The 12,824-nt window shown below is 44.1% G+C and overlaps 1 protein-coding gene across 1 annotated transcript in view; it reads right to left on the minus strand.

The window, feature by feature from the left end:
* Positions 1 to 12,524, minus strand: part of NRG1 (neuregulin 1) — a 1,030,155-nt gene extending 1,017,631 nt beyond the window's left edge. Inside the window, exon 1 of the mRNA XM_049704163.1 lies at positions 11,798 to 12,524. Coding sequence (XP_049560120.1) covers positions 11,798 to 12,524 — 727 coding nt within the window. The remainder of the gene's footprint in view (positions 1 to 11,797) is intronic.
* Positions 12,525 to 12,824: the final 300 nt, after the last annotated feature.

Consider the following 12,824-nt stretch of genomic DNA (forward strand, 5'->3'; position numbering starts at 1 on the left):
TATTCGGCTCACCCACTGCAATGAGGCAGCAAAAGGCAAATCTGTCTCCTTTCCAAAGGACAGCTGAGCCATTAAGAATAAAATGACCACTGCAAATTGGAACCCTGCCTATTTCAACCAATTTGGTCGGAAGTGAGGTTCAGCTATGCCTCAGGTGTCAGCACCCGTCTCTTTCAGAGGAAAGGAAAGACTAGAATATCTTGTGTCTGTCTACTCACCGGCAGAAATAAACTATTGAATTTGCACTGTAATATATTTGGGGTACCATTTGTTACAGCAGTTGGCCTACCCTAACTAGTACATCTACTATGAGAAAGGCAATGCTCAAAAGGGACAAATTCCCTTAAGATTCAGTCTTTGTCAGTACTTCTTTAAAAACAGCATGTATTCCTTTTCCTTATTAAAAGGAATATATAATCACTATAGAAATTCTAGAAATACACATGAAATTCCTAAAATCAATCATTCTAATGCCTAACTAACATTTTGTTATATAGATTTCCAGGCTTTTATTTCTCTTTAGATTGACAGATGGATATAAATAGATAATAGTAAAAGCAATTATACAGTCTGCACTATATTTTTTCACTTGACAACACACTATGAATGTATCTGTAAGTCATTATACTTTCTTCTACAACAAGATTCTTAAAGACAACACAATCCATTATATAGCCATACAGTTTTATGTAACCGTCCTCCCACTGAAGGACATAGTCTGGTACAACGGGTAGCAAAGGTACAGAAAGTAGATAGAGAAGCAGACCGTTCTGGGGAAGAACGAACTGTAGGTGTAAATGTAAAGATCCCTCCAGCCACTTGGCACGTGGGGAGCCATGCCGTCAGTGTAGCACAGGGTTCCAGGTAGGAGAAGAAGTTGGATAAGAACACTTGGATAAAAGGTGAATGCCATCTAAGCCATCCTAAGGAGTTCAGATTTTATCCTGATGGCAGCTGAAGAGGTTTAAGCAAGGGTATAGTACCATCTTTTCTGCTTTGGAAAGATCATTAACAATAGTTCAGAGAATGAATTTAAGATGAGGAGAATCCCTAAGCAAAGATAAGAGGCTGTTCCAATAAGGCTGAGAACTGCTACAGAAACAGTGGAGTTGGGGTAGAAGGGGGGGGTCTGAGATGTGTTAAGGAGGTAGAATCAATGAGATCTGGTCACCAAATGGATATGGGGCAGAAGCAGAGGTTTCCGGTTGGGCTAACTAGGAAGACACTGATGCTACCATATGGTGAGGAGTTAACTAAGCTCTTATGAGCACTTACTACTCTATGTGGCATAGAATAAGCTGTCACTCCAGGAAGCCACTGGTAGTAACAGCAGTGACTGTAATAGGAGTCGCGATAGCAGTTTCATCATTAGTATCCAGGTGTCCAGACGGACTGCCAGGGGACATGATGAGATCCTGTTCAATGTGTTTACTGTGAAGTGTCTGTAGGACATTTGGGTGGGTTATCTGGTAAGTCCTTGAATATACTGATCTGGAGCCAGAAAATAGGGCCTGGGCTAGAGATATGGACCTAGGAGCCATGGTTTCTAAGTACCATTAGATCTGCTGGAATAGCTGAACTCATCAGAGGCAAAGGAAGGAGCAAAACAAAACTAGACACGACGCAGTTGAGTCGTGCCCGGCCCGTGTGGCACTGCCAACGCCTCTTCATGCAGTGATTTTAAAAGATCCAATTATTTCTCATCTGACAACTTGCTTCTGTATTGCTCCTTCTACTCACAAAGGGACTAAAATCTATCATCTTCTGGCCCCAACCATAAATATCATAAGCTGAGAAAGGTCTTTTAACCCAATTCTGCATGAAGGTGGGAACTCTCTCCCCACCATCATCAGACCTGGTACCATCTGGCTGGAAACCAGGATTTCCCTACTCTCTGCGCTGGTCTCGTCCATTTCCACAACAGCACTAATGATTAAAAACCTAAAACAGTGTCAGACTTACACTGTTAAAATAGATAAATTAAAATTCATAGTAAAGCACTTCGAATCTTCTTTGTCATTTTATAAAACAAATGACTGAACTTCTTGCTTTAAAAGTTTACAGTTGTAAATTAATATATTAATCATACTTTATAGCTTCAAAGACAGTATCTGCTTTTTGAAAAGACGATGCTCATGAACACAAATAACTACTCTTTGACAGTGTAATAAAATGACCCAAAAGGCAAGGGAGGCGAAAAGCTTTGGAGGAAAAGGGGAGACGCTTTTTCACTCTACTTAAGCTGTCACTCCTCTTTCGGAGTGTCCAAAAGTTTCACAATTGTTTTTCCATGACTCTTCTCCACAGAACAAGACTAAAATGAGGAGAGAGGGAAAGAAAAGCTCCTCGGGCAGTAGCAGAAGGGGTTTGCATGTTGGGTCATTTCTGAGATGAGAACCAGATGCAGATTGAATGGACCATGGAAAGCTCTTTACTTCCACCTTCTCATGCTGCATATTAGGGAACTGAGGCCCAAAGAGGTAAAGTTACTCACCCCAAACCACCCAGGTACTAAACTACAAAGCTAGAAGTGGAAAGGAGTTCTCCTGACTCTAAGGCTGGGGCACTTTTCACTTGTGAATAAGCTGAGGACACCCCAAGTGTCTGACTGCAAGGATACTGTGGTCTCCCAGGTGAGGCAAGACATTCACAGCTAGAAAAACTGTTAAACACATCAGTTTTTAAAAACCAAAGATAACATAAGGGAAATTTGAAATGCACCACGTATAAAGTATGGAGTAAAACATACTTTATATGGTGCTCTGTATTCAAAGGCTAGAGTGAGTATTTCTGGCAGGATCGTTATTAGGACTGTTGTGGAAGCAGTAGGATATAGCTGTCCCTTGAAGGAGACATAGAATTTCTGTGGACAGAAATGAGGGAAGAAGCAGACCCAGGCAGAGGAAGTGGCATATGTAAAAACTAGAGGATTAGGGCTTCCCTGGTGGTGCAGTGGTTAAGAGTCCGCCTGCCGATGCAGGGTACACGGGTTCGTGCCCCGGTCCGGGAAGATCCCACACGCCGCGGAGCGGCTGGGCCCGTGAGCCATGGCCGCTGAGCCTGCGCGTCTGGAGCCTGTGCTCCACAACGGCAGAGGCCGCAGCAGTGAGAGGCCCGTGTACCGCAAAAAAAAACACAAAAAACTAGAGGATTAGGAAAGTACACGGCCTGTTCATGAAGCAGCCTGGATAAAATCGTTCACATAGTACAAGTGACAAAGATTAGGCTCGGTTTGGATTAAGGAGGACCCTGAACGTCAGGGTCTAGAGGTAACTATGATGCATCCATTGAAAGTTTGAGCAGAAAAAGAGATCTCGTAAAAGTAGTATTTTAGAGCGATTCGTCCTCCAGTGCAGGGTTTAACGAAAGTCAGTTTGCAGCAATGGACAGAAGAGAGGCAGGGAAATTATAAAAAAGGAAACTTAATGAATAAATAAAAATTAAAAGATGCTGATACTAATCCGGGTATGATAAGGAGTCTCTCTGGACCATGTTGATAGCAATATGAATAGTGACTAGAGGCTAACTTTAACCTTTAAACCTTTTATTGGTTTTTATTAAGCTATTATCTATTGTAATTTCGTTATTTGGTGGCTTCAGATTCAGGAGCCTAAATACTGGGTAAATTAAGAGATGGACAGATGAACACCTCTGTTTCTGGGAACTTTTGTTTATTAATGACAGTGTAATTAGAAGCACTAACTTTGAATAGAAAACAACAACAATACAAAAACTGCTCATCACCACTTCACACCCATCAGGATGCCTATCATCAAACCAATAGAAAATAATACACATTGGCGGGAACGTGAAGAGATTGGAACCCTTGTGCGTTGCCGGTGGGAATGTGAAATGGTACAGCTACTGTGGAAAACAGCACGGCAGTTCTTCCAAAAATTAAACATCAAATTACCATATGATCCAGCAATTCCACTTCTGGATATGTATCCAGAAGAACTGAAAGCAGGGTCTCGAACAGATATTTGTACACCCATGTTCATAGCAGCATTACTGACAACAGCCAAAAGGTAGAAACAACCCAAGTGTCCACTGACAGATAAACAACGTGGTACATACATGCAATGGAATATTATTCAGCCTTCAAACGGAATGAAATTCTGACACATGCTACAACATAGGTGAGTCTCAAATTCATTATGCCGAGGGAAATAAGCCAGTAACAGAAAGGCCAATACTGTGTGGTTCCACTAAAATGAGGTAAAATAGAGTCAAATTATGGAGACAAATCAGAACGGTAGTCGCCAGGGGCTGGAGGAGAGCGAATAGGGAATTCTTGTTTAATTGGTTTGGAGTTTCAGTTTGGGAAGATGACAAACTTCTGGAGATCGACGGTGGTGATGGTGGCATGTGAATGCTTAATGCCACTGAACTGCAACTTAGAAATAACTTAAATGGTGACTTTTATGTTATTACAACTTGGGGGAAAAACACACTCACCAGAATAAGACTGTGGTCCAAAAATGCTTGACTTTAATAAAATTCCCACTGCAATGAAAGAAAAGTTGCCACGGTTTCTGAGGAAAAGATGTGAGCCATCTCAGTGGATGGGAATGAGGACCTCAGAGGAAAGAGTATCTCAGAGGTGTCCAGACTTGCAAAGAAATAGAGAGCCGGGGAAATTTCAAAGCTGTGGTCCTTGTGTGCTGATGGCGTGACAATGAACTCTTGAGTGGAACATCTCCATCCAGTCAGCCACCGAAGGGCCTCCACTGTCAGAATCACCTCCCAAGGACCAAGTCTAATGACCAATTTTACCTGAAACAACGACAGCTACCCTTCTCCTCCTCAGTAGACAGAACCTCCTCTCCAGGTCTGCACTGAGTTGCAGCCAGGATGCTCCCTGCGGTAGAAGAAAATGCCACCACCGCATCTGCTGCTTCACGGATGACACATCACCCGTGGTGTCTCCAAGGCCGACCAAAAAAGTGGAGGAAAAGGATCTCATTGTTCACCAGAGCCCACATGGACAGGCGCCGTCCCACCTACATTCTAACCAAGAGCTGACTGGACGTTCACGACAAAGGAAAGAAAAAGTGAAAAGTAAGTCATCCAAAGTCTTTTCTTATTACTTCTGAGGGATACAAGCAGTCTTTTCCATCCTCAGTTACAAGAACTGCACTTACAGGGCTGACGTGGTGAAACACCTTGGGGGAGATCAGGGAGAACACAGAATTCCTGAGAGCTGAGATCTAGTACCCAAAACAAAATTGGTTGGGATGATTTGGTAATGGGTCTGCTCAAAACACTGGCAGGGATCCATTGACAATCGAAAACCCCTTTTGTGCTTGGAAGTCTTTACAACACAGGGAATTCTGTTCCCCAGCTGGGGCTATAGAGTACACAGAATACAGAATATTAAAATCCAGGAATAAGTTATGAAAAAAACAAATTTTAGGAAATTAAATAACCTTTCTTGGAAGCCCCAAGGTTGATCCAGAGGAGGAAATGGTGTCCTGAGAGGATGTGGTTCTAAATGCTACTTCCTACAAAGAGGCTAGCTCACCAAATTAGAGAGCTGAAGAGAAAGAATCAGAGGTTTTGTTTGTTTTCTCCAAAATTCAGCCTAGAACAGTGATTGCCACCATCCAACACCATCCAACAAGCATCCAGGATGCTTCATTCATTTATTCATTTGATTATTTAACACGTATTTAACCCACACGGGTCAGGCAACACGTGTCTATCACAGAGGGAAAAAAAGACACAAACTCAATGAGTAATAGTTATAACCCAGTGGTCTTAGTAAGCCCCTCAATTTTTTAGCTTCTTTTGCCTTAACAGCAATTCACAGACTAGAGACAAATGTTTGGGACAACAGTATTACTGCTGTGACTTTCCTAATGCAGCAAAGCAGAGAGGGCTTCACCTCTCTGATCATGACCCCTCCATGCCCCGGGCTCACGGGTGTGCCCACCACCAAGACCCTAGGGCCCACATCAGGCATGTTCCCTTGTGCTGGGCTCTGTTCAGCTCACACTTGGTGGCACAGCAGAGCGAAAGAAGTAATTCCCTCCTCTAGGTTCTGGGCATGACCTCCTAAACCTGGCCCCCAGCTCCAGAAGCAGGCAGCACTCGGAGCTGTGCTCTTCTAGTCCCCAGCACACTGACTGGGGCAGATCTCCAAAGCCGGGCTTTGTAGCGGGGAAGCCCCTGAAATAGAGATGCAATGCGGGTTACCATCTATGTCTTCATGGGAGGAACAAAGAGCCTATCAGGAACTGAAAGACACCTATTGTAAATTCACATCTTTTTTTTTTTTTTTTTTTGCACCGCGCAGCTTGCAGGATTCTCAGTTCCCTGAGCAGGGATTGAACCCAGGCCATGGCAGTGAAAGCCCAGAATCCTAACCACTAGGCCACCAGGGAACTCCCAACATTCACGTCCTGTGATCTAGGACCTCCGTATTCTGACACACTTAGACCCAGACAGCGGAATTCCAAGGTGTCACAAGAAGACTTGTCAGTGTGACGATGAGCAAGCATCAATACATCCTTTGCTCTCTTGAAGACTCAGATCCACTCACGGGCCCCATCGTTTACCTAAAGCTTTACCCTGCAGTGTCCTCACAAAGGAAATAGAGATGAAGGGAAGACACAGCTGAAGCCTGAGTTAGGAACTGATACCTCTGTCTCCCCTGTACCGTCCAAGCTGTGAGTAAACTTTCTGTTTTGTTTTTTTAGTTATAAAAAAAAAAAACAGGATATAAATTTGGCTAGGTCCTAATGGGGAGAACCAAGGTGAGGATACAGTTTCTCAGGAAACTATTTTCCAAAGGGAAAAATATCCTGGTTCTCTGGAAGACTAAAAAAATAATGTCAATTACCACTTAGGCGTCTCTTTCTAGGATGGCTGGGTGGCAAGTCTACGTTGGGGGGGACCATTTCCTAACAATCAGACCTATGCCAAGCAGAGATTCGTCAACCCATTTTAAGCTTTCAACTTCACCAAAATTTCTTTTTTTAAAATCTTCTTCGACCTGTATGGATCATTTGCAGATGGAGAGTCAGGAGACAAGCCTTCAGAAACAGGCTTAACTCAAGCCCATCACCGCCCTAAACAATATGAAAACACAGTAACATGAAATACAGCCTCTCAACTAGCACTTAATAAGACTTAGGTCTGAATTCTGTAAATTCGCAAATAATTCAACTTTACATTTTAAAATGTGACAGGCTGTATCACTAATCAGCTGTTCAAGTATTAGAAAGTGACTGAAATTTGGGACAGGGGCTAGGTCATACATTCTTTCATAATGTTACTTTCATTTTAACTTAAATTTCATGATAACGTAACAGCCCAGAGTAAAATGTGCATGCGCAAATTTAGAGCATTCATACTTGAATGGAAAACTGTCTACAAAGTAAGGACATTAAAAATTCGTTCTCACTTTCTTATGAAAACTTTGACGAAAACATGTTGTTACACTATTGTTTTTGGTAACAAATTGCATGAGTCCATAAGAGCCCTAATTATTTTTTTAACCTTTTGTTTTCTTTACAAACTTTTTTCATTATATACTTTCAATGACTGTAATAATACATGAATCCCTACCACTGTTTCTCATTATATACTTTGTTTTCATTATCATTCATTTATATAAGGCTAATCAAGATACCCATTCAATCAGAATTACCTATAGACATAATGTTTCCACATCATTTGAGCATATCAAAAACAACCAAACGAAAAACCTAAGTATTGCTAAGTACTGAGGGCAGATGAGAGTTTCAAGATCTTTGGACACCTGGCCAGTTCATCACTTGTCACTGAAATTTAAAAATAGGTTTTAAAAGATGTTATGTTTATAATTAAGAAAAAAATAACAGGAAGAAAATGGGCATCGAAGCAAAGGAGATTTCCTGAACAATGAATAGATTGCATTTGACAAGGGCAATAACCCGCCCAATCACGTCTTTTGCTCTCATTTGCTATAAATATACAGGCCAGCGGAAGCACAGCCCATTGTTTTGACCCTCAGGGCTGTTTAAGCTTCCTGGTCTTACCTAATACATTAAGACATATGGTAAAACTTTCCCTAGATCCAGAGGATTTATAGATCTCCCACAACTTGATGAGAACGATCCCCTAGTGCCTGTAATATACTAATTCAGATATTTAAATTCACCTTTTAAAATATTTTTATTCCAAAGAGTTGTTTTCCCAAAGGACCCATCTTGGTTTCATTTTTTAAAATAAATATATATAAATACATACACGGTTTCTCTACTCAACAGAAATAAGTGTTCTAAATACAGTACAGAATTGACAGTAAGATTTATACAGTTTAAAGAGAGCCATCACAAGCACTTGGGAAATTACATTTACACATTTCTGAAAAACAAGCAGCCATGCTGTATCTGTTCCTATTGCTATACCCTTAATATAGCTTTTATTAAGAATAATTCTCTTCAATAGTTGGCTGGAAAATCCCTGCAGCATTTCTGTCATTTTCATAACACCATAAGGTCAGCACACTTTATTAAATAGTTATTGAGGACATGAGAAAAGGAAAGACGTTGATCATAAATATTTGACAAACATGTTTGCATTATTACACATTCCAATATGATATAATATACTGAATATTTAGATTGGCTTGTAAGAACACAACTGATGTACAAATCTTGCATGGCCCAATTATAGATGTTATTCAACATCAGTATTTTTACTCCTTTTTGGGAATCAGTTACAGCCTAGTATAACCGCAATGCTTTGAAAACTAGAAGTGTAGTACATCAAACAATGATTTGTTTGAATAATGGCAATTTAATTGCACAGCAAATTATTCTCCATTCCAATAAATATAAAACCTAGAAATGTCTTAGCCTGTGTAGTGAGCAAGAGAGAAAGCAAAGACTGGGAAGAATTTAACTGTAAAGGAAGTGTAGTTCACACAAACCTCAAACATAAAGCAAACAAGCTAGGAGATTCTGTGTTGTCACCTAAAATACACTACACAGTTTTTGTTTCCAAAAGTCCATTGTTCAGAGGAGAGCTTCTTTTTATACAGACTCTACTCAGGAGTTTCTCTTAGATGGGGAGAGGGGACGGGGAGGAGAGAAAAAATAATTCAGGGAAGACTTCCATTAGCTCAACCCTAAGGCTAATCTGTTGCACGTGTAGTTTCTACACTAGGAAGCAACTTGTAGGAAACAACACTGCAGCTGAGCAAAGGAGAGCTGGAAACTGTTGCCCTGGGTATGATATCACAAAATGACTTGGCTATATCCCCTCTCCAGCCTAGCATCAGGGCTCAGGCAGGAACAACCATCGCGCCCCCAGGGCAGCTTCGTGTGGTTAGATAAGAACCCTCTGCTCCATCACTCTCCCTGAAATCTCCTGACCAGAAGCACACAGAAGCAGCTCAACCACGACAAATCAGTCCCTATTCTCTCTGTACATTTTTTTTTGCCCAATTTGTGTTCCTTTGCCTGGTAAGTTCTGAATGGCACTGTTAAAACCAGACCACACAACTGGAAGAATTCACAAGTTTTCACACACATACACACTTTTACACCCCACATTCCAAGTATGGACTTACTGAGTTTCCTTATATAAAACAGCTTATACTATTTACTTATAGCCTACAATGTCACAATAACTACTATGTTCGTAAAAATCCAAGAGAAACTTTGAGCACGATTTCAGTTAGTCTTTAGCTAAACCTATTAAAGTTTCACGCGGTATCGTAATTTAAAGTACGTAACCCTAAAATCACCAAACATACACAATAATTACACAAACCTGAAGCAGTAACTTCATGATTTCTTAATCTACTACATTACACTCAGGAGATTTCCAGTTCATTTAAAAAAAACAACCCTGCTTTGTTTAGCATGCCACAACTTACAACTATGTATTTCCTTTGACTGGCAAACAAAACGGCAAGACTACCTTTAGTGAAGCTTTTTTGGCTTAGAAGCACGAAAATAGTATTTCTCCAGACAACATGAATTTTCCATTTCCAAGCGTCCTCTGGACACTTATAAGAAGTTTACCCCTGAAAACTGACATCTCCTTCTAGTTAGAAGGCGTAACTAACACCATGGCTTATCTAGCAACACTCCACCCCCCATCCTAGGCATCACTGCCAACTACGATCCCCTTTATATTAACTTCCACCATGTGCAGTAAGTGATCCACCACTCATATGGTTTGGGATAAAAGCAAAATCCTTCCTGAACGGCATACAATAAAACACGTGAAAATGGGATGACAGCGTGGCTTAAAATGTTTTGTTTCAGATTCTCTAACAGAATAACATATGATGCAGTTCAATGGTGAGGAGCTTTTGTGTTTCCTAATAAAGACAGCTCCCAGCAGAGAGTTTCCCATGTTTTATAGTGACATCTATCAGCCAGACCCGGGGAATCCCAACATCACTCAGCTTTCTTCAGCACCACTGTTTGAGAACAGCTTCCGGCCACAGAGTGGTGCAATCTTAACAGGTCTCTGGCGCACAAAGTGCATTGTGAAAATAAGGCAATGGAGGATAAGCAATGCTCTTCCCTGACATCAAAACCAAATCGTTAGGCATTAATTAACCGCAGGCTACAAGCATCAGAAATGCTCATCAAAAATGTAAATAACCATCACCTGATACGAATTGAAAACAGCTGACGCACTGTACATCACAGGCGGACTGAGCATGGCATGGTGCTGAGTTTTGTAAAAATTCAATTAACCCAACCATCTATCAGACGGATACATCAAGACCAGGGGAAAACTATTATTCACGTTAGAATCTGTGATGTGTAATCATGTTAATTTTTGGTTTGAGAAGAAACCCCTCTATGTTTTAGTGATTACATGATCATCAGGAAATTACACAAATATTTAGAACCTAGAAATTACTTTATGAATGGCATAAACGTAATGCTACTTCAGAAATGTAATCAGCTTATCAGCTGATTTCTCGGACCTGATAATACTAAGGAGACCTGGGAAGAACCCTTTGCAGTGGTAAAATCGGGAAAGGTCTTTGAAACACGATTGCTAAACTTATCTTCCGAAATTCTCCTTAAGGGCCTACACATGCGAAGCTCCATAATGACACTCATCTGTTCTGACGCCCTGACGTGCCAAAGCATACTCCAAACGAAAATACTATGAAAACAAAAATTCTTGACATGATGTCAGCAAAAAGAAAACACCCAACTTTATATACTTCTCACATACACATTTTCACAAGGTGCAGACTGCACCTGTCTGTTCAGACAATGAGTTCGCCAAAAACTCTGCCACATCGCAAGGGGAATCGCAGTGCTCTGTCCTTTTCTTGTTGGACTCTCCATAGACACAAACCCCTGACACAAACCCCTGACCAAGTCCACACTCCGGACTCGAAGTGATGGGAAGACTTTACAGTCCTGTCCGACTCACCTTTCCTCCTTCAGAGGAAAAGCCCCACACGGCTGCCCTTAACAGCAACTCCTAACGAAAGAGTTCAAGAAGGCACGCGCAAGAAAGCAGCCGGCCCATTTCCATTCTACTTGACGAACGAAACCCCAAGGAATTAAAAAGTTTGAGGCGGCCCCAACCGAGGACCAAACTTGGGCTTTCACCAATGGCAATGCCTCGAAACCGGGACACTGGAGAAGGCGCTGCCCGTGGAATCCAATCCGCGAACCCTCCTCCTCTGAGGATCGCCCAGAGGCTTCCAAGCCCGAAACTCCACCGCTCAGACCGCGTCCGTCGAAAGCCCGGCGCCCGCCGCGCCCCGGGAGTGCGCCCTCCCCGCCCCGCCCGAGCGCGCCCCGCGAGGCGAGGAACTTACCGCACCGCTTGCACAGCACCCGGCTGACTTCCTTCTTGAGGTTCCGGCCCGTCTCGAGAGGGGGGAAGGATGCTCGGAAGGCGGCCGGCGCACGGCCGCTGCTGTTGGCATCGGGCTCCATGAAGAAGATATACCTGCTGTCCTCCTTGAGCCGCCCGCAGGAGGGGAACGCGGGGTGGCCCCAGGCGCCCAGGCGCACGGTGAGCAGCGAGTCCTTCTTCAAGCCCCCGGCTTTCACCGCCCACACCTGGTGCACCTTCACCAGATAGGGCGCCTCGTCTCCGGGCTCGGCGGCGCTGGGCGCGGGGCCCGTGGGCCACGGGTGCACGGTCCGGTTGGCGGCGGGCAGCGCTCCCGGGCCGGCGGCTGACGGCTGGCGCTCGCCTCCCCACGCCCCTGCCTCGCCCGCCGCCGCCGCCGCCGCCGCCGCCGCCTTCCTGTCGAGTGCCCCCTGCTGCCGCCGCGGCGCGTGCACCTTTCCCTCTATCACCACCGCGGCGCGCTGAGCCAGCTCCTGCACCGAGCCCACGCTGGGCGGGGACGCGTAGCACACCGAGGCCCCCGCGGGAGCCGCCTCGTCGCCGGCGGCCGCCCCCGGCGCCAGGGCCGCGGTCCACAGCAGCAGCAGCAGCGGCAGCGGCGGCGGCGGCGAGCGGGCGTCAGGGCCGGGGCGCGGGGCCCGGGGTCCGGTCCTCTCGGAGCGGCGCGGGGCGCGTCGCCATCTCATGGTGCGAGGTGCGTGCGGGCTCCTGGCTGTCGGTTCGGACTCTGCCTCGCTCCCTCGCGCTGCCTCCCTTTTCCTCTCCCCTCCTCCCCCCGCACCCCTCCCCCTTACCCTCCTCCTAATTTATTTATTGGCGGGAGCTGTGGGAGAGTTGTTTACGGGAGGAGGAGGAGGAAGGGAGAGAAGAGGTGGGTGGAACCACAGAAAGGCCAAGCAGTATAAGGGCAAAAAAAAAAATGTTTTTTTAAGCAAAATAGAAAAAAAAAAAGCCGCCGCCGCGGTTGCTGGGAGTGACAGGTCCTC

Source organism: Orcinus orca, chromosome 21, assembly GCF_937001465.1.
Source record: "Orcinus orca chromosome 21, mOrcOrc1.1, whole genome shotgun sequence".
In the NCBI taxonomy this organism is placed as follows: domain Eukaryota; kingdom Metazoa; phylum Chordata; class Mammalia; order Artiodactyla; family Delphinidae; genus Orcinus; species Orcinus orca.